Below are 21,347 nucleotides of genomic sequence, written 5' to 3'. Positions count from 1 at the left end.
AACACCAGCATGTTATCAACACAGTTCCTACACCAAATCCAACACAGAGCACTGCACTAGCCACCAAGAAGAAAATTAAATCTATCCCAGCCAAAACCAGGACACACTGGAAATTCCGTTTTCCCTGTTGGTTAGAGAATGTATTTATTTGATATGAAAGGTAATTCTGAAGTAATGATACGACAGTGTTGAATGTATCTGTTGATATGAATGATATGAGCGAATGACAGTGTTGAATGAATGAATTAATGAAAAGTCAACAGTTGAATGACTTCCCTTTGGCTGGTGATAACTCTTGGTTTTGCTTATCAGAGACAAATAATTGATTTTTTTTCCAGTTCCTTTATTGCCATTTCTGTTCTTATGAAGAAGGGTGTCTTCTGACTAGTGGAGTGTTACTTAATTACAATGAAATAAAGACAAGTAATACTGTACCACTGTTGATGGCTTATTGTGCTTTGCTGAGATCAAAGAAATCAATGGTAGTTTGAAGGATATTTCTCCCTTGCCTTGCTAGCACTTCACTCCCCAGGAACTTTGATCTTCGTCTGTCCCTCAGAGCCATCATGCTACTGCTGCTGTGCAAAGTGGTGGTGGGTATAGCAGGACAACTTACTCCTTCAACACCATGGTGTTTTATTTATAGAAGACCAGTAGATATGGATCAGACAGAGCAAAATTAATAAAGGTTTTAGGTAACAGTGATAAAAGTAGTAAAGTTTGGTAACAAGATAATGTGAGCGCTTCAGGCAGCTGCACATTGATGCTTGTGGAAGGTAGCAGCCACTCAGAGAGAACTGAGAGTGCTAATCAAGGCCTCGCATGTTCACAAATACTGAATTGTTGATACACAGCTTGTAAGTCAAAAGATGACACGGAACTAATTTCTTGCTGGGTGTAGGGCTTTTGTAATCCTCACCTGACTTCTAGTGTCTTGCCTTTTGCTAGGTTTAGCTAATAACCTTCCTTTGTTCCTCTTGTGCTTGAGAAACAAACTGAAACTTTCAGGTTTTGGTGTTGACTTGCTGTCTTCATTAAACTTATGCTTCCTCTTCCTTGATGGGAAAACAAAAATTTACATCCTAAATGTTCAAGCTCACTTCACAATACTTCTTGTCTAGACAAAACCGAGTGTGTTCCCAGCTGTATTAAATAAAGGACAGAAGCAATTTACTGTTTGCTAAGTAGATAGTTTGCTTTAGCTGGCAGTATTTCCCATTTCCTCTGTGTTCTGAAGCCCTGCTTCAACACAGCTCTCTTTAATGCTCTTCAAGATCTGAAAAGTCCCTGCTTCCCACCCATTGGTGGGACATTCCTCATCTGTGCCGCAAAGATGGGGGCGGATGCCTGATCAACACAGCCTGAATGGCACAAGAAGGCGTGCTCGTGAAGGTGTTGGTGCCATTGTCCTAGTTACTGTGAAGTGACAGAAGAGTGGAGATGTTTGTATTTCACACTGTCCTGATACACCTAGTGCTTTTATTTTTAACATCTGTTTGTGGACATCAGGCCCTCCTCTCATTTTCCGATATAGAGACATGAGCTCCCCGACATATTACATGAATATTAATGCTGTTTTTTGCCTACTGTTTGTTATTCTGCAAAGTTTCATTGTTGTTTTTGATACTGATAGCCTAGTTCAAGTTTATACTGATGATCGTAGATTAATTAAGACTAAGTTCAATATGTCAATCAAAACAAAACTATTTGAATGCATCAAAACAGGGTATTTTTTCTTGTAGATCTTTTTCTTCTCTTACCTGGTAGGATTTTTTCTGTCTCTGTAGCCAAAAGAACTTGGAAGTAAATGGAAATGTTAACAATCCATAGAAACCCTCCCTGATTTTATTCAAAAGTAACTTTTTTTTTTACAGGAAAGTCGGGTGTTAAGGACGGTACCTTTGCTAGCAGCTTGTCTCCCTCCAGACAAATGTAAAATTTTGGTTGGTCGACGTTTTAGTGAAGACAGGTGAGTGGGATTGCCTATGTATTTTCTGGTCCTCTGTAAGTTACGGAGTTTTTTTTTTCAGTGTCTTTATTAATAGCCAACAGTGTTATTAATTTTTATTTCAAGTGTGCACATTTGCTTTTGATATAAGCTTCTGATTTCCAGCGAAGATAAACTATGTATAATTGTCAGAAACACTTGATATGTCTTCCTCTAGGTTGTAGCTTTTACTGTTTCAGTTTTGTGTTCTTGGAAAGCTCAGGTGGTTATTCTGCAACTCCTAGCTTTTCGCATTTCTGTTCTTGCCTGGTATTGGGTTTGTCTTGCTATTCTCTATGGTTCTTTTCATATTTGCTTTGTCTGACAAACCATTTCGTGTTACTGAAATATAAATAGCAGTTTTTACTTAGGTGTGGAAGATTGTGTTTGAAAAGGGAGTTTGGTAGTGAAAAATTCTTAGGGAATGTATTTTTTCAAATACTTTCCTCTTTCTCTTAAAAATAGTTATGAGAAAGTATAGCTTTCAGAACTTTTAAAATTATTTTTTTATTATTCTGAGACCTTGGACAATATTGGTCTCCCATGGAATGTATTTAATCTCAATTAGGTGAAGCGAAGTCCTAGAAACCAGTTCTTGGTACAAATGCCAATGAAATTTTGCTACATAAATTTTCAGTAAAAGCAAATAAAAATAATGAATACTGCTGAAAGAAATTAATTCTAAAATTGAGTTTAGTCTTTGGAGAAAACTTTTTGTAGAGTTCAATGAACAAAAATGTCAGAAGGTGATTCATAATGGTGCTCCCACACCTTTGTGCTGCCTGTATAGTAACTACAGCATATTAGAAATACATTGCTTTTCTGTTAGTCTTCTATGATAATAACTAGAATAATTACCTAAGAAGTTCCAGGCTATAGGGAAATTGTCTTCCCATTAAACCTGAGAATGAAGCAACTTTTCATACTAATATTCACAGGGTGGAACACTATCAATACAGTCTGCTTCTAGTAAAACTCTGTATAATTTTTTTAAAGTTATTATTACAGTGTTAAAGTTTCTTCAAGTTTGAACCAAGAGATAATTCTCTAACCTAAAGGGTCCTCCTTAGGTCAAAACCAGTTGTGGAACATTTCAACCTCAGAATAGTTCAAACAGATTCATAATTATGTGTTTCCTATGAAGATCTTTTACCATAAAACATACTGGAGGTGGTGAAAGAAATGAAAATTTTCCTTAGGTTAATATGAATTTTGGTGATCTGACCTACCTGGATGCAGGGCTAAAAGTAATTAGGTAACAATCATAGCTCCACTTTGAAGTACCTGCAGTATGCCTGCTTTGTATTGTGGGTGTAAGTGAGGCTGCAGAAATTGGGATTGCTTAGTCATAGAGTCCTTTCCTACCTTCCTTGGGGGAGGAAGGATGAAAAGGGGAGAAAAGTTATTTTCCAGCTTTGTAACCTGTTATTTCTACATTCTTTTTTTCTTAGCTATAGATGCATTCTGCCAGTGTTTTAATCCATATTCCTTATTTGTACCTAGTACTCGGCTAGTACTCTGACTAGCTGGTTATCTATCAGTGTTGTTTTGGACTTCTAGCATCCTTTCAGGCCATAAGCTGGGTAGATGTGTTCAGAGAACTCACATTAATTCCTGGAATGACTTAAGTTCCTTCCCTGTTGTGATGTATTCTAGGAACAGGCAGCTGCAGAGGGGGGAGAAACATCTCATTGTTTACTGTGAATGGGGAGAGCTGCACTGGTCCCAGCCGGTCTCTTAGAGTGAAAATCTCTGTTAATGGGAATTCTAAATCCTCATAAATTGCAGTGGTTCAGCTCATGTTTTATGGCATATTAAACTAAACAGGGCTTGGTTTATTCTGGTTTTCTTAAAAGCTACACTGTCCGTAAGCGATATGTTGGCTGCTGTACAAGCAACTTAATCAACCTTGCCCCTGTACAAGCAACTTAATCAACCTTGCCCCATGCTTGGGGGAGACTTCTAACTTTGTTACTTTAAAGAATAAAAAGTCATTAAAGAGTACTTGCTGATACATTTTATAAGCAGCATTGTTTTGAAGCACATTAAGGCCATACCTTTGCCTTTTCTGAAGCTGTGTGATATTTTTCTTTGCAGCTTCCACCAGAAGGGCATGGATTGAAAGGGAATAGGAACAGTGTAACTATAATCTGTGCTTGCACTCATCGTCCATGTGAATAGTGCCTGTAGATGGAAGGGTAGCGTGGTGCACACCTTCTTCTTCTGCATACATATAGGAGCCCTACCGTGCAGCAAACCTGGGAAAGTGATGCCCTTGATGGTTACCCATACGTTTGTAAATTATCAGAATAGAATGGTAGTGGGCATATTTGTATTGTCTGAGAATCCAGGAGCTCTTCGCAACAACTCTGAAAAGGTAGCCTTTGGGACCATAAATAATTGTCATAATTGTCATTGTGGATCTGAGTGAAAATTAAGCCATTACACAGGAGCTAATTTTTTTTTTAAAGTCTCCATCACAACAGCTCTAGCAGTGAGCAGTGGCATACCAACCAGAAAACTGACAGTTGTTAATCTGTGGCTGTCAGAAGAGGTTTGCTTTCAGGTGAGAGCCAACATACCATCTCAGCTGGGTACCTCTTCAGTAGCCCTGTCTTGAAGGGGAAGGGAAGATTGTTACCCAAGTGTATGTAGGTTATTCTTCCTCATTCATCCTAGCATTACAGAATTGCATTTTCCTATGCTTTTTAATCAGCATTGAAGATTAATGAGGAGCACAGAGGGATTTCATAAGGAACTCCAGATAGAATTGTATACTAAAGAGTAATTGGGATGATTTGAAAGCTTAACATTTAGGTCTCTGATGTTTATGACAGTAAGACTGAAACTCAGGACTTTTTTTAGCTTGTGTTTATGTGGAAAAGTAAACATAAAACACTTCTCCCCTTCCCCCCTTCCCCCCTTCCACCTTCTTGAGTCACCTTTTCTTGTGGCTGAAAACTAATACACAAATTATGTAGATGATGTATACGTTATTCTTGATTGACCTATATTGCAGAAAAGCTAAAGAACCAACTTTTCAAAGTCTTTCCAGAAGAAAATAGCTAATAAAGCTTTTTGAAGCTTATGTCTACAATATATAATTGAAACAGTGGTGGTAACCTGATTAAGTGCTCATCCAGTCTTGTCCATTCTTGGTGCAGTCTGGCACATATTCTACTGGAAGTGTATACTATTTGCACAGTGAATTGAGTCATCAGATGGCATTCCTGAATTAAAAGACCAGTTCTGTGGTTATCTGTATGTTTCCCCCCCAGGTACTCAAAGACATTAACTTCTGACCTTTTTTGTATTGATTATGTTATTGTCAGATATTAGGGTTAATCTTTGATGTGCTAAAATGATTAAGCTAAAAGTGAACAGTTTGTCATGAGTACTTGCTGAATGGTGCTATTATAAAAACAGCACTTCTGTAAGTTGTTATTATTTTCTGTTGAATTCTTTCAATAGTTTTACAGTAAGTTGTTATTATTTTCTGTTGAATTCTTTCAATAGTTTTACAGTGAATCCAGTATTGTAGTATAGCAGGCAGGAGTGTGGGAGGGTAGGGTTAGCATCATTGCCAAAGTGGAGATTATATTTTATGTAAAAGTGTCAAATATTTCTTTGTATTTTACATACTTTATTAGTAGAGATGCTGAGCCTGTTAAATATAGGCACCTTTTAGACACTGGCCAGAAGGGCAGCATAAACAAGCAAAGAGCCCAAATCTCTTGTACTGAAATTTTCAAAACTTCTGTGCAAAGCAAACTTCTTTACTTGCATGAGGTCAGGCTGATGCCATGGTAACAGGAGTTTTCATTTTTTACTTTGTGAAGTGACCGTGTATAGTGTAGTGGACGCTGACAAATTGATAGTAAGGATTAGCCAGTCCTACCTCAACAGTGTGGTAGGACTCTAGTTAATTTCTAAATTGGCAGTAGTTTCAGTTATTTCTATTAATTTTTGTTACAAGGCTGTTGTTTTTGTGGTGTTGATATGGCAAAACACAGGAGTATATCAAATGATTATAACTTTGACAAAATATATTTCACCAATAAATTTCACTTAAAGACTTTTCTAACAGCCTTTACCTTAGAATTTTGAACTTTCTAGGAAGGAAAATGCAAAAGGTTTTTTATATTGATGCCTCAGAATATTTTTATTCTGTATTCATGTAACAAATGGATTTTTTAACTGTATGTAGTAATTGTAATGTCTGTAACTTAATTGCCTTCATTAGAAATGGTAGGAAATGTTTACGTGCATATTTTTTGCCATTGTATCTGTTTTATTTTGTTCCTCTCTCACTCAGAAACACTGCTTTTCTCATGATTGTAGTTGCTCTTTGCTTCATGTCTTTTTTTTAGTATTTTTTGTACTGACAGCTTGTGCCGTTCATATTGCTCCTTTTCTGCCTCTCAGCATTCAAATGTGCATAATTTCCTTTCTCTTTTCCCCTGCCTTCTTTAGTACATTAACATGTTAGAAATTACAGATGTCCTTTGTCTGTTTTCCATTCTTTGCCTAAGTCTTATGGCAGCTCAAATCCAGATAGCATTTCCTAATTTTTCCCCTCTTATTATTTCATCTGATTATTTTACAAATCCCTTACTGTTTCCATTAGCTACCATCTATCCAAGCCCTTTATGTTTGACTTAAAGACTTCTAGGTCTTCCTTAGTTGATAGTATCTCAAATTCTTTATCATTAGTTAGGATAACTTCTGCTTCATAGTTCGTGAACAAAACCTATCGATATTAAATCTGTATGTCTGGTTCAGAGCTTCCGCTTATTATATATAATTCTTCAAATGTAATATTCTCTTAGATTTATACATACTCCCACATCCCTCTGAGTATTTTTGAGCAGCTTCACCCTTTCTGCTCTTACTCAGTCGTCAGATGGTTTCCAGTTTTTGATTGCTGAGATTACCAGCCCCAGGGCTGCTTCCTGTTCTGCGCTGGTACGACTGGCCTTCATGCCCATGACAGACCTTACTTTCTCTGCTCACCTTATTCTTTCCTTCTTCAGTTCTGCTGTCTCTGTAGCTAAGAAATTATAAATTTTCATTGAAGTTAACCCAGCACATTTTGCAACCTCCACTGCCACCATCAAGACTTAAATTGTGGATACATGCAGTTCTTCCTCCAGCTCTTCTGCTGTCTTTCCTCAATACTTATGGTTTTTCTAGGATAATGTTGATAGGACATAGTAGTGTGGTTTTTGTCCTTGCCTTGTTGGTTTTCCTTCATTCTGCTCTGCACTGGCAAAAGAAGATACTTTTCTCATCTCTTGCTTTCTTCTAGCTTAAATATTTCATCTAGTGACACTTTATCTTCTTGGCTTCTCTTGGCCTAGTCTCATTCTCTCTATTACCTACCTTCCAAAACTTCTTTTTAATCTCAGGTTATTTTCGACACTTTCGATATTCTTGTACTGTTTAGTTTCTGTTCCTCTGTCATAATTTTGGCTTCAGAATGCTGTTCTTCTCTGTTTAATTTTGTGTATTGGTTTCATAGAGACCTAGTTCTTTTCTCTGCATTTGGTTTTTACTGATATCTACAGGCATGTGGTCATAGCTTGTCCAGGTGGTAAAAACTTGCAGATCTGTGCTCTTTTGGAATAGAAGGAGAGGTTCTAATTCTCTGATACATTCTGGTGACTGTTAAGATTAACTTAAAATTCTTGGCTTGACTTTCATCTGTTTCAAATATTATAGCATGCTTTTCTTTGGCCTTGATAGACAGAACAGTCTTTTCCCATGAAGGTCCATCCAAAATTGTGCTGAATAACTGTTTTCTCACCTTATTGGACTGCTTTGTCCTGATTGTTTCACAAGTCGGGATACTGTCTTTTGTTGCCAGACTAAAAATAAGTGTGTCATTTTCACAGGTTTCTTTTGCCTGGGGTCCTGTCATCCCTCTCAGTCTTGAAATGTGTGCTTTTTCCTCCTGTTAGTCAAAGATGCCTGTTTCTCTTTGATTGTTGCTTGAATTTGTTCCATGAGTCTGGTTGGATTGATTGATTGTCCTGGAAACACTTGTAGAGTTAACTGAGCTTTTTCGACAGAAAAAACAGAGACTAATTTGCCATAGATGCAGAATCCTAAGTCAGGCTCCTGATATACTGAAAATACTTGAAGTCAGTGCTTTCCATTATTCTTATAGGTTTCTTATTCCTTTACTTAATCTGTTATCAGGTTTGTTAATTACTTGATAGGGACTGGATACTTTGGTTTTTTTTTTTTTTACAATTCCTTAAATGTGAACTATCTCTGGTCTAAGAAAGTGAGGGTCTTCAGTGCTTGAATAATGCAAATTTATGCATTAGAATTTGTACCTGCAGCTTGCATAAGCAGTTGTAGCACTAGGTATGTATTTTTTATGCTAATGTATTAGGTAGTATTTTTAGTATATCACACGTTTGACGCTTTCTAAGCACATTAGTGTGTGCTTACAGATGCAGGAACAGACATAGCCTGAATCAAATTTGGTCATGTTCATGTTGGCATGGGAACACTGAGTGTCTATCCTTTTCTTCCTCCTTCTACTCCACCAGCTAAATTTGTGCTTTTACATAGAACTTTTTAATAATGAATTGTATTCAAACGATGATGATTGAACAATACTTCACTGAACTTTTTGTTAAAAACACTATAAGAGAGGGCTGACTCATGCATGAAATGTTTCATCTAGATTCCGAAGTTCTGACTTCTGCATTGCCAGCAGTAAGTTTAAACGTATGCAACCCCTTTTAGCAGAGCCTGTGTCTAGTGTGTTATGTTTGCACTGAGAATACTCCAGGAAAGAAAGCTTACTGAACTCCTAGTGGATTACAAAGTTTGCATGGTAACAATGATTAAGGTGATAAAGCGTAACCAAGATGCCCATTTGGTCACACTTGAAAGGAAGATCAAACCCAAAAGTCTGTCAAGTGAAATATATTCAACAATAAATGTGCTTTACATGATCTAAATTTCAAGCCCTGTAATGAAAATGGAATTTTGTTATTAGTACATATGATAGAGTAAGCAAGGGCAATTAAAAAATGAAAAGGTGTGTGGGAGGACAGAGGGGTAGTAGGGCATCTGTTGTCTCAGTTTGTCTAGGTAATTATTCTTTGCTGAATACAGAGTTAAGGTGTAGTTTATATAGTTGGGCATATAGTGGGCAGTATGGTTTTCTGAAACTGCAGTAACGTTTACATTTGAAGGATGTCTATTAAGATTCTCTTTATAAAGACATGATAGTTCAAAAAAGGGGAATGGAGGGCATGGGGAAGGGTGTGCTAATGTCTTTTCCTAGCATCATTCGTAGGACTATCTAACAGTTGCGGTACAATTTTTGAGCAGTAGGTTTGCTGTTCACTATGGAAATATTAGGAAAACACCTATAGTCTTGTATTCATGAATAAAATATAACTGACTGGATTCGTGTTCTTTTTAGGCTACTAATAAACTTCCTGCAGGCAACATTTTTTGAATAATAATGTCACTGAAATTTGAAATAAGAAAACTCCTTAACACCCATGTAGCATTAAGAAGCGGGCATTCCTTCATTGCAGAGCTGCGTGCACAGGGGATCGCTCCACCTAATGTGCATGCTGTATGTTTCATTCAAACAGAATTATGTAGTCCACACACATTTATGCATTATGTTTCTTGGAAAAGTCATTCTTATTCATTCAGTAGGTGGTACTATGTTAATTAAGTGTTGTACCTGCTCCTTACAGGTATCTCAGTGTCTTCTAAGGGGTCTCAAACAATAGTCGACCCTAGAGTTACAGCTGACTGATCACTGAACCTTTATTTACTGCCGTTATATGGAGTCCAGGTTTGTTTCGTTGGCGACCTATACAACAGTGTCCTCAGCCACATAAGTTTTAAATGACTCTTTCCCTCTTGACATAAAGTTATATAACCAGGGCTGGCAAAGCAAAACCAGGCTATATTACATGGTAGCTATAATAATGTTTGTCCACTAAACAGGAATTTCTGGCATATACTGAACAGAGATAGCAACTGTATCTGAAGTCTAACATGTCAAAAATTTGTTAATTAGATATCATAGTTACATAAACAGACTTGTCACTGTTTCTTTTTAAGTTTCATTTTATACTTCGTGATAGCTTGGGAGGGGTGGTTTTGCTTTTCCCCCCTCCCCCTGTAAAGGTAATCTTATTCTCAAACCTTTCCTCTTTGCAAATATTTACACTTCTGTAGTTTGCTCATTCTGGGCATTGTGGTAAAATTATATAGTCTAATGAATGATCACTAACAGGAAACCAGATGCAAATATCTCTATATCCACCACCTTGTTATTAGAACACTGAGGATGCAGTTACAAGTTCATTTGTATTGCTCTTTGAAATCAAGCTACACAAATCTCCACTACATTCTGTACGGTATGTTTGCCAGCTTTGCTACAGTTCAGTAGTTTAGATCAGAAATTAATTGGGGCCCTTGGGAAAATTTGTAACTTCAACCAGTTTTGAAGGAATAAAATCCAACTTTTGTTAATTGTATAAAGCTGTGTTAACTACATACTGTAGGTATGGCACTTTTTTAGTGCTTGTACACAAATAAAAATATTCTTACTGTATCAAATACCAACTAATTGAGCATTACCACTTACCAAATAATATAAAACTATTTACAAGATATGGTTCTTTATTTAGGTAACTTTCTTGTAAGTTTTTTTGTGTTGTGTACTTGACTGTTGGTATGTTCATTAAACTACATTTGTGCATTTTTACTCCTTATCTCAATCAACGAGTAGATGCAACCAGAGATCAACCTTTCACACATTTTGTTGGTTCTGTCTATAAAAGCAATTAATGCTGACTAACTGAACGTGTGCTTATTTACATCTGAAACTGTACTTTACCATATCAAATTTCAGAATCCTTAATATTATTTGGATAATATTTTCTCTGGGTAGGGTTTGGTATTTGGTTTGTTGGGCTTTTTTTAATATTGCAGCCTTCAGCTTTGCAGTCATTCTGTAGCAGCTTCTGCCACTCGTTTCCCCTCACTTTTGTCCCCTGCTCCAGTGTGGGTCCTCTCCATGGGCAGCAGCTCCCTTCAGGGTGTTTCCACAGGGAACACATCTGTAGCTCCCTCTTCTACTGAAACCTTGCCACACGAACCCAACACAGCATGTTATATATAAAGCAAGACCTTATCACTCTCTACAACTACCTGAAAGAAAGTTGCAGCGAGGTGGATGTCAGTCTCTTCTCCCAAGTAACAAGCAACAGGACAAGAGGAAATGGCCTCAAGTTGTACCAGGGGAGGTTTAGATTGGATGTTGGGAAAAATTTCATCACTGAAAGGGTGGTCAAGCATCAGAACAGGCTGCCCAGGGAGCTGGTAGAGTCACCATCCCTGGAGGTATTTAAAAGATGTGTAGATATGGTACTTAGGGATGTGGTTTAGTGATGAACTGTTAGGTTGATGGTTGAACTTGGTGATCTTAAAGGTCTTTTCCAACCTAAATGATTCTATTATCCTTCTGCTAATGTTTCTGTTCTTAAAGATTATGCTTCACAGTAGTAGAAGAGAAAGATTTGATATTACGGGCTTTTTGTTTTCAGATGTGTACTGTTGCTTCATGCGGGGAAAGAAATGCGCAAGTCAATGTAGGGACCAGTGTCCATGATTCACCAGCTGTGTAAGAACAATGCAGTGGTCTGGATTTGCCTTGGCAGGATAATGCCTCTGGGCCTATCTCAGCAACAGCTTTTTGAATTAGTGTCAAAATTTGCACTGGAGGTTTTTTTCTTTTTTCACATCGAGTGAGAAAAAAAATTATCTTGTATTACTAATTTATTCTCTTTGTTTCATTTGGAAATCATTTGTTTTGACTACTTACAGAAGTTACAGTGAGAAACACAGTTGCCGATGAAAAAAGGTTTCATTACTTTCTGGAAGTGAAATGTGCAACTTTTTTAGAGAAAAGTAATGGATGTCATTTATGTTAAAGGGATGTGGCATTTCTAGATACAGTAATTGCTGGTGCCATTTCAAATATGTGCTTTATTTCCTGGGCTTCAGATTCTAATTTTCTTAGGTAGTTTTGCTGTATTTAGAAGGTTTTTTTTGGAGTCTTTTCTCTGTACATTTCTCTGCATTGTTTTCTTGTTAATACCTTGAGCTAGAATTAAGGTATGACTTTTTGTACTATTCTAGGATTGTAGCTTTAGAAATTACTTCCCCTCCCTCGCTCCTGCTTGGGCTTAGGGTATGTTTGGATAATTTTTTCTCTACTAGGAGGAGTGGAAAATTTTTTCATCTCTGGTGGTGACACTTCAAGAATTCTTCATTGTAAAAGGCATCTTAAGGTGCAGTAAAAGGTGTATAGAAGTCTGTTGGAATTACTATAGTTTCTCTGGCTGTCTTTCTGTATGAGTCCTACATGCTGCTTGGGAGAGGAGACTTCTTGGTCTCAGTGTACTTGTTCTGTAGAGGAGAAGTGGTGTAGTCTATGATTATGTCTTCCAGGTATTGCTAGATACTACTGTCTAGGTTTCTCTGCAGTTAATTGCTTAAAGAAGCTGGGTATAACTTAACCAAATGATGGCTGCTGCTCTTCTGTTGAAAGAATATTAATTTTCTTCATAAGAAAACTGTGTATTGGTGGTCTTACTGTTTTCGGTGGTGCTAGATAAGCCATAAAATGTTTTGTTAAGTTCTACGTTGTATGAGCATTAAATAGGAAGGGTTACTGAATGCAGTATAAAGGAAGTGTCCTTCAGTTGAATGTGGAGACCTGTGTTTTAGTGCATAAGAATCTGTTTGGGTTGTTTTTTTGTGGTTTAAAGAATTTTTTTTTGGTGGGGGGTGGTTGCAAGGTGTCTTCGTCAAGGAAGTCATTAAATATTTGAGGAAACTGATATTGAGGTCCACTAAAAAAGCAAAACTTGCCAAGATAATGGCTCTGCTTTTCATTTCTTGACAAGACTGTGCCTTTGGCTGCCATTGCATTAATTTTCAAAACTAATCTGCCTGTGTTACCCAATATGACTGTTGGCATATTAGTTAGAAGAGTCACATTTTTAAATGTTGAGATTGGCTGAAAAACATTTTTCTAGAAAAAACTGTTAGTCCTCTAATAGAACAGACAGCAAATGTTTTTCCTTTTATTACTAGCATATGTTCTATTTTTGTTTTAATTTAAGCACAGTACATAAGAAAGAAGTAGTAAATTGAAATTGGAATAACAGAAGACACAGTAAAACCAACTCATTATTAGCCATTATTCCTTTTTATTCTAGTTTATTAGATGTTGCAGGCTAACTCTGTTTGTGACAGTAATAAGAAACTTGGTATCACATACTAGGGTCCCAGTACAGACAAATTCACCTCTGTTTTATTTACATGTTTATGCCATAAAAGCTGATGTTATTTGGAGGCACTGGTAATGATGGTTTTTAATTGGGGAACTTACCAGAGTTTTTGCTAACAATGTATTTTATATATAGGTTTTCATAGAGTAAAAAGGGTTATTTAAAAGATGTATTTATGACCATCTCCCCTAGTAAATTGTAAAACATTTAGTTGTAAAATTACAGGTTTCCAAACCTTAAAAATATTTCTCACTATTTGATCTTTTGACCATAGGTATTTTGTTTACACATTGATTTGTTTAAAAGGGAAGACACCACCCCCTCCACACCCCACCCCCCCCCCCACCCCCCCCCCGCTTGTATTAGAGGCTAAATGTCATTTATCTACAAAAAAGTAAGGGCATCTAATATGAAAACATTGTTTTCTGTCTTTCTGGGTAACTCTTAAGCCTCAGTCCTGATCCTGAGGGACTATTTCTGAATGCAGACATGATAGGGTGTTGTTGTCTTTATTTTTATTCATCTTGTTACCTTATGGGAATTATGGGGATCAGTATTCCTACAGTCTTCCAAGTGTGGGAGTCCTGAGTGAGGCAAAGGCACCTACCTAGGACCAAGGTGAAATAGTAAAAATGGTGAGAAAACCTGAGAAGTTCCCATTAGCCTCATGGTTTTCCACTGATAATAACATCTGTTCTGTAATACTAATACTGTTTGCTATTAAATGGTAATGTTAGATTTAAAGAATTTGAACACTTGTCTTTTGCACTGGCAAACTTTAATAGATCCCTGTTGAATTAAAACCATGTAGTTTGAGAGAAACTGAGTATAGATACGAAATAAAAATGTTTATGATACAAAGACTGGATTATAATGAGATAAGATAGTGTTTAAATTGCACATCTCAAGAGCATGCATCCCAGAAATAATGAAATACTACTTGTCTCAAGTACAATCATGAGGATGTATAAATCTGCTATGACAAAGTGGTTGGATACAATTCAGGCACAAATGAAAGATGTGAATAGCTCTGCTTAGCGGAGATTGTGTTGGACTAAATGGATTACACAGTCTTGCAGTGCCTGATGCATACCAAAACTAAGTCTGAACAGTGGTTTGTATGAGAAGCAAATATTGCACGTGTTTCTCTTACAGAGTTCAAGACCATAGTTGCACCTTAAAACATGGCTTTTAAATCGCATCATGGGTAACAGATAAGAAAAATTATACTGATTTATTTATGGAAAGAAAAAGTGCTTATCTTCAGATTTGATCTTATTTTGAATTCTTGCAGTAAAATTTTACTTGGATTGAATTGGAATACTGTGACTGTAAATTATGCAAATTGAGTTTTGTTGGGAATTTCAGCATTTTCTAAAGTCCACAAACTGCTAATGAAAACTCAAAGCTAGTAATATATGCAGCAGGTACAGCACTAGGAATTAATGTCCATAAGAAAATCATGTGTTACTAAGTTCATGTGAACTGGAAACATCATGATGTCTGTATATAGGATATTCCTTCAGCATATTTTTATTACCTGAAATCATTACGTTTAAGAACAACTAAAGACAAATACATGGCATTTGATACACATTACATGTGTATATATAGCAGCATAGTTGGAGAAGTAGGGATAGAAAGATTCTCAAGACGCCACTGTTACTCCCTTAAGAAAGTGAGATCAGTCACACGTAGCCATGGTATTAATACCATGTACAGGAGAGTGCGGAATTCTCAGTGGGTCTGCTTTAACATGTGAACTTTACTTACTACCATTAGAAAGCTTGTGAGGTTTGGTCTGTGTTTAGTTTGAATCTTTATTGCTACAGTTATTTCTTTTCTTGTCTTCTGTCTTCCTGTTGTGGTCTTGGAGACTATTAACTAGTGGGTTTTTTTGCCTTCTTTTCTCTGAAAGTTACAACCTTAGTTTATTCAGTTTCTCTGTCAAGACTTTTATCCTTCTTTCTGTTCTTGTCAGTAGACCTTCTCCAGCTGGTTCACACCTATACATTTGAGCTTTTGCTTTCCCCACCCCCGGCCCTCGTAAGAAAAGGCACTGTTTTTGAGGTGGCCTATTTTCTAATGTAAGGGCTGACTTATTTTTGACACTTGTTGTGTTGCCCATGTTATTCTGTTGAAAAGGTCAACTGTGAAATTCAATTTTTGCATTTTTGAATTTTGAATACTTATTCCTATTTTTGTTTATTACCAGTTTTCCCTCTGGATTGAAGACCAGTGTTGTGGTTCATGGTTTTTTTTCCCCCTCTCTGGTTTTAGTTAATGTCCTTATTTTTAATCTACTTTTCATGGTACTCACTTAAATTTGTGCTGTACTTTTATAACCATCCTTAATATCTTTATGAGTTTCTGTTGTATCTATATTCATGTTGGTTTATATCTCTTATATTTCAGATGGTTTATAACGTCAGTGAAGTGTTCAGGATTTGGCAAAAGTTCTTATTGTATTTCTTTTTCATCCTTTATGTTTTGTCCCCTTGATTTGTACTTCTTTTGTCTGTAGAAAATTATTTTTTCTTTCATTTATTTTCCTTTCATTTCAATTCCTTTCATACTTAGTGTTAGTATTGTCCACCAATTCTGTGCACAACTATTGTTTTTAAAATTCTGTTGTCTTTGTTTGGAAAGCTTGTTGGAGAGTCTCTGCTAGTTTTTAGCAACATAGAAACTGTTAGAAAATTCAGAGCCATCTGATCCTTCATATGCCTCTACTTTATTCTTTTCCGCCTTAGTTATTACTTAGAGACCCACAGAGAAAATGATAGATCTTGCTCTGCCTTGCTGGCTTCAGAGAAAGTAACAGCTCTTTTTACCGAAGTGTATTTTTCAAGCAAGCTCTTTTCCTATTAATGTCCAACACATAGGAATTTAAAGTCCTTTTAGTTCCCACCAAGTGTCACTTCTATCACCTGATTCACATTTTTATAATTATATTGCTTAATACTTACTTTACTTACACACTTATGCACAAACCTAAATCTTGCCTTACAGGCAGCCAAGCCATGTTCATTGTCAGGCATTTTCAGGTAACATCAACTAAAAACTGTTACAAACTGCCACAGGTGTAATATTTACGAAACACAAAGTTAAGCTGTATTCTTCCTTCCCTTCCCCCTGCCCCTGCCGATGACAATTAAGGACAGATCTATGGCTTTGAAGTACTAATCATAACAAATCTTCAGGAAACTTTTGATAACTGCTATTAAGAGTGCATGAATACATGTGACATAAAATAAATGAAATATTTGTTTAATTGATTGTCTTCATGGCTATGAAATTAACAGAGAACAATTTTGTATTTGAAATTCTTTACCTGGTCCACTTCTTTAACGAGAAAAGTTGTCTGTGAAGTAGTATGCAGAACAAAGTAATTCTAAAGCTGACTAAGTGTGGGAATACACTAAAGTAGAGTACCTAAATTAAGGGGTAAATTCTCATTGTCACTCAGGTAGGAGTTTATACCATTTTTTTTGCAGCTTCTTTGAGAAAGGCTGAGGAGGGACAGACTGTGCTAAGACAATTTTTTTCATATGTACCAATGTTATCTTCCTTTTTTGCCCTGATACAGAGTTGTGAATTCTTTAAAAGGCAGCCTCTGATCTGCAGGAAGAAAAGCGCTTGTTTAGAAATTCAGCTTCTCAGCCTTCTCTTGAAATTTGGTGGCTTCAAAGAGTCTGCCATCAGTGTATCTTTTCTGGTTGAAATAGAAGGTAAAATTAAAGGCCCCATTAATTCTCTGAAGTTAGTCATGCTTCACACTAAGGAAGGCTTCTAAAAAAGCAGTGTGTAAATATCTAGGATGGTGATGTGGCGTAAGATATAATTTAAAGTAATCTCCAACGCTAACTAGCAACCACAGTGCTGTTCACCCTCTCGTTGCCCTCCCAGTTCAGCCTCTTGGGCTTACTGCTGTGTGCCTTTGCCATGCTTAGCCTTGACATTGTCTTTGACATGTCTGCTGCGTTTGGGCCACAGTCACATTCAGGCGTTTGCAGATGAGGATGAGGTTTCAAAGATGTTCTGAACCCTGGTGAGAGGAAATACATTTGGAGGAGGAACTTCTTTCACTGAATTGTTCCTGAATCCAGGTTGACATAAACTAGCAGGCAAACTCATTTGCAGAAACACTTCATAAACACAGCTGTGTTCTGGGGCGTGCAGTCCAGCTATCTTGTCTACAGAAACTGCTGCCCCCAGCAAAAGCATCCCCCCTCATTCTGCGTCGCCAAAGCTACATGTCTTGCTGACAGGTTGTTGTATTTTACCATATTTGAAGTCACAAATGCTGTGAAACTGTGTAGTACCGTATGTCACAAGATGCCAGGAAAATCAAGAAGCCCACATTTGTGACTGTGGGCAGCTGCTGTGTGGAATTCTATCATCGTTAATCATCTCTTCCTTTGGTAGCTTGGGCTAGCTTATTCTGGTGTGACTGCTCATGCTTTTGCTTCTAGCTTGTTCTTGTGCTTATCGTAACTCAGCCTTCTGCTCCTAACTTACCTCTGTGTTTCTGTTGGGTCAAATTTCCCCGTGTGTACCAGTCCAGCTGGACTACAGAATTGTATTCCTAAATTTAAATAAAAGCAGCTTGAATTTAAAAGAAACAAGCAAACAAAAGCCACCCCAAAGGATACACTGGTCACAGAAGTGTGGCTGCAAGCCTGGTGAGACTTGGTGAATTCCCCTCTCCGCTTTTAGCAATTTGGAGGACTTGCAATCAGTGGTATGTCTTGGTACAAAGTTGCTTATTTACCTCCCAGTGCGGTGATCTAATGTGTGGACTGGAATTTCTGTCTAGTCATTCTAAACAAGGCAGTCTGGACTGCTAACTGACCTGGTACTGAGTTTGACTCCACCCTTGTTTCACAGGTGAAATTTAGGCAGGGATAAAAAGCAAAAATATGTTTTCCTGGGTAGCACAGGACTGAGGCTCTGGGGAGAGCAGCTTGTGCTGTGGCTCTGAGGAGTTTCAGCTTTAATATTTCATGAGTCTTCATGAATACAAACATCAGCCTTAATGAAATTTCTCCTCTATTTTTAATAAGCCATACAATTTGTCTCAAATCACTCTTGTACTTAAACAATGGAATAAATTATTTGTATTAAAACATTGTTTTAATGTGTTTTTATAGTGGGATTATATGCAGTAACTTTTAGAAGTACAGCTGTGTGAAGATGAGATCTAATTCCTAGTCCTTTTACTTCTATGCTGTAGTAAGCTTAAGCATGTAAGTGAAAGCTTATATGGAAAAAAAAAAAAGATGTACCACAGCACGTGGATCTGATTTTCAAAAGAGCTCAGCAAGCAACAGCTCTATTGCAGCATTATAATGAAATAGGTAAATTTTCACGATTTTTTCTTACAAGTTTCCTTTTAAAACATCTGACTCTTGTAGAGAAAATCCTGCCTTTTAGCAGTATTTCAGAAGTAGTGTGTGGTTAAATACTCTGTATTACAGTGTTTACCCAAAGCAAACAAATCAGAAGCGTATTCTTGCTAAGAGGCTGTGAAAGGTGATGCTGTTGATAGGTACTTGCCTTGTGAATGCCTTATCACATTTTTCAGTTAACAGATTTATTTTTATTAAGCAGATACAAATTCAGTCTTTTACTAAGACTTCATTTCTTTCACAGATCTAATTAAGTGCAGCTGAAGGATGTACATAAAAACTGTTTTGAGGGACGAATTCTTAATGGTAGTGGTATGTGAGTAAAGAAGTCTAAATGCCTTATGTATGAGCAACACACTTAACAGGAAACAAAGCCTTAAACCTCAGCAGATACAAAACCTGCAGTGGAATTAACAGGATGTATCTGTATAGAAATACATACAAAAATTCTTTTTGACTTGTTTTATACAAACTGTATCCTTTCCTAAACCATTCATTGGTGTTTATGTTTAGCTTTCTTCCTGTGCTGTTCTAAGGAAGGAAGAACAAGCGCGTTTTATGAATGCCAGACACATGTTTTAATAAAAGTTACTAACATGGACTGTGACTGTTGGTGCGTACCATAGCGTACAAGGGGTTGCACAGCATATATTCCTGAGAACCTGTTCCTATGAAAGGAAAGAATACTAAATAGCTCTCTGCATGGGCTCAGTGGCACTCTAGGATTAAGTGTGTGGGTAGTAAACTGAAGATAGTGGCAACAGCTACTGGTTTGTAAAGTGTTATGAGTTCTTATGGCAGTGTATGCGTAATCCTATGTTAAATTTGTTGGACAAGTTTACAAAAATTGTTTGAACCACCACCCTGCCTTTGCTTTTGCATATAAACTGTTGTAAATGGAAATGACTGGAAATCTTGGTTGAGTATATATTAAAAACAGTGGTTTTCAATGGATTAGTATTTCAAAGACTAAGGCTTCAGCTGTAGTGTTCATAATATGAACTTGTAGTTCTTCATAATCATTATGATTTTGGATTAGTTTTAAGAATTTGTTATTTATTTTTAATCATCAAAGAGATGTTAACAATTTGGAAGCTCTGCTATCCCAGAATTAGGATGCTTTGTTCTTCAAGGAACTGGGTTCTCAACATGAGCATCTGAAAATTACGACAGATTTTCTGGATTTTAATCTTGAATGCTAGGCAGCCTGTAATGAGATACCCCCTTGCTTCTGATTTGTGTAGCATGATTCTTGGTTAAATTAAAGTGATACCAAATTACCGTAATGTAAATAGGTTTGAAAAAATAGTGGGCAGAGAAGTTGCCATGCTTCTGTTTGCAACAGAAATCTTAGAAATTTCCTGTCTCTGTTTACTCTTTTTACTGTTCATTTTGGAAAGAAAGATTTATTTATTTATTTTGTTATTAAATAATGTTGACAGTAATGAACAACATAGTGTTGAATCAGTCTGAACTGTTTGCCTGGGGATGGGAGGTGAGGATGGTAAAAAATTGGAATACTACCTTTGGGCTTACTGGTTTTGATACACTGAATTCAATTTCTCTTTCATTTCATATAATTCCCATATGGTTTTGTAAGAGTCTTAAACTCAGGATCTCAATGTCTTAGGCACTGCAATTCTGCCTGAACCTAAACACTGGTAAAATTGTGTTTTCACATAAGTCCCCAGAGAGTGATAATGGGGTGCACAGATTTGAAGTACAACTAGCCTATATCAACTCAAATGCTGTTCTTAACCATTGCTTTCTTCCCTAGCCTTCCTCCCACCCACCCCTTTATGAGAAAGACATTCTTGCTTGATTTTTGGAGGACTGGTGCAGGAGCCCAGCTCCTGGGGCATAAAAGCTGTGGGGTCACAATGGCGTTAGGAATTCCTCTGTGTGAACTTCCGTATCTACATCCTGCCTGTGTCTGTGTCCATGCTCCTGCACCTAGGGGTTCTTGATAGTAGTATGGAGAGCCCACTTTGTGTGCTGGCTATTTTTAACCTTGTTCTGATACATCTTATTTTCTTTGGTAAGCTGTACTGGCTTCCCTTTCCACTTCAGAGCATAGTCACGTGCTATTTCAACTACATACTGCTCTTCTCCTCCTCCTACATCAGTTACTCTTTATAACCTGTGAGGTAATATGCAAAATTCATTTCTTACTCTTTGTGACATACTTCATCAGCCAGCCCTTGCTTTGCATTTCTTCCTGCTTTCTGATTGAGGCAGTTCTGAAGACTACATGATGATACTGCTGAAATTGATTAAAGTAATGCAGTCTTCGTTACAAGGCCAGTGTTTCTCAGATTTTCCCTTAGCAGCGTACTTGACTAGGTGTTTTTTGAGGCTTTCAATGGCAATGCCTTTCATACATTTTTATAAACTTACACTGGTGTCCTAAAAAATCTTCAGAATTTCCATGTATATGGAGTGAACACTTAATAGACAGTAGTTACTCCTCTGGTACCATTGCCAAATGTAGAAGCCAACAGGAAGGAAGAAGGGAATGTACAGTTTGGGAGTTTGAGGACTGTAACTCTAAAGTAGTAATTAAGAAAAAAAAATTAAATAGGTAAATTTTCAAGAATGTCC

At 37.0% G+C, this 21,347-nt stretch overlaps 1 protein-coding gene across 1 annotated transcript in view; it reads left to right on the top strand.

Moving 5' to 3' along the window:
* Nucleotides 1-21,347, top strand: part of DTWD2 (DTW domain containing 2) — a 98,890-nt gene that overhangs the window by 38,377 nt on the left and 39,166 nt on the right. The window contains exon 3 of the mRNA XM_056325236.1: nucleotides 1,875-1,969. Within this exon, the coding sequence (XP_056181211.1) occupies nucleotides 1,875-1,969 (95 nt within the window). The remainder of the gene's footprint in view (nucleotides 1-1,874; nucleotides 1,970-21,347) is intronic.

This window comes from Falco biarmicus, chromosome Z (assembly GCF_023638135.1).
Source record: "Falco biarmicus isolate bFalBia1 chromosome Z, bFalBia1.pri, whole genome shotgun sequence".
NCBI lineage: Eukaryota > Metazoa > Chordata > Aves > Falconiformes > Falconidae > Falco > Falco biarmicus.
The sequence above is the reverse complement of the archived record's forward strand: the minus strand, read 5'-3'. Positions and strand labels throughout refer to the sequence as shown.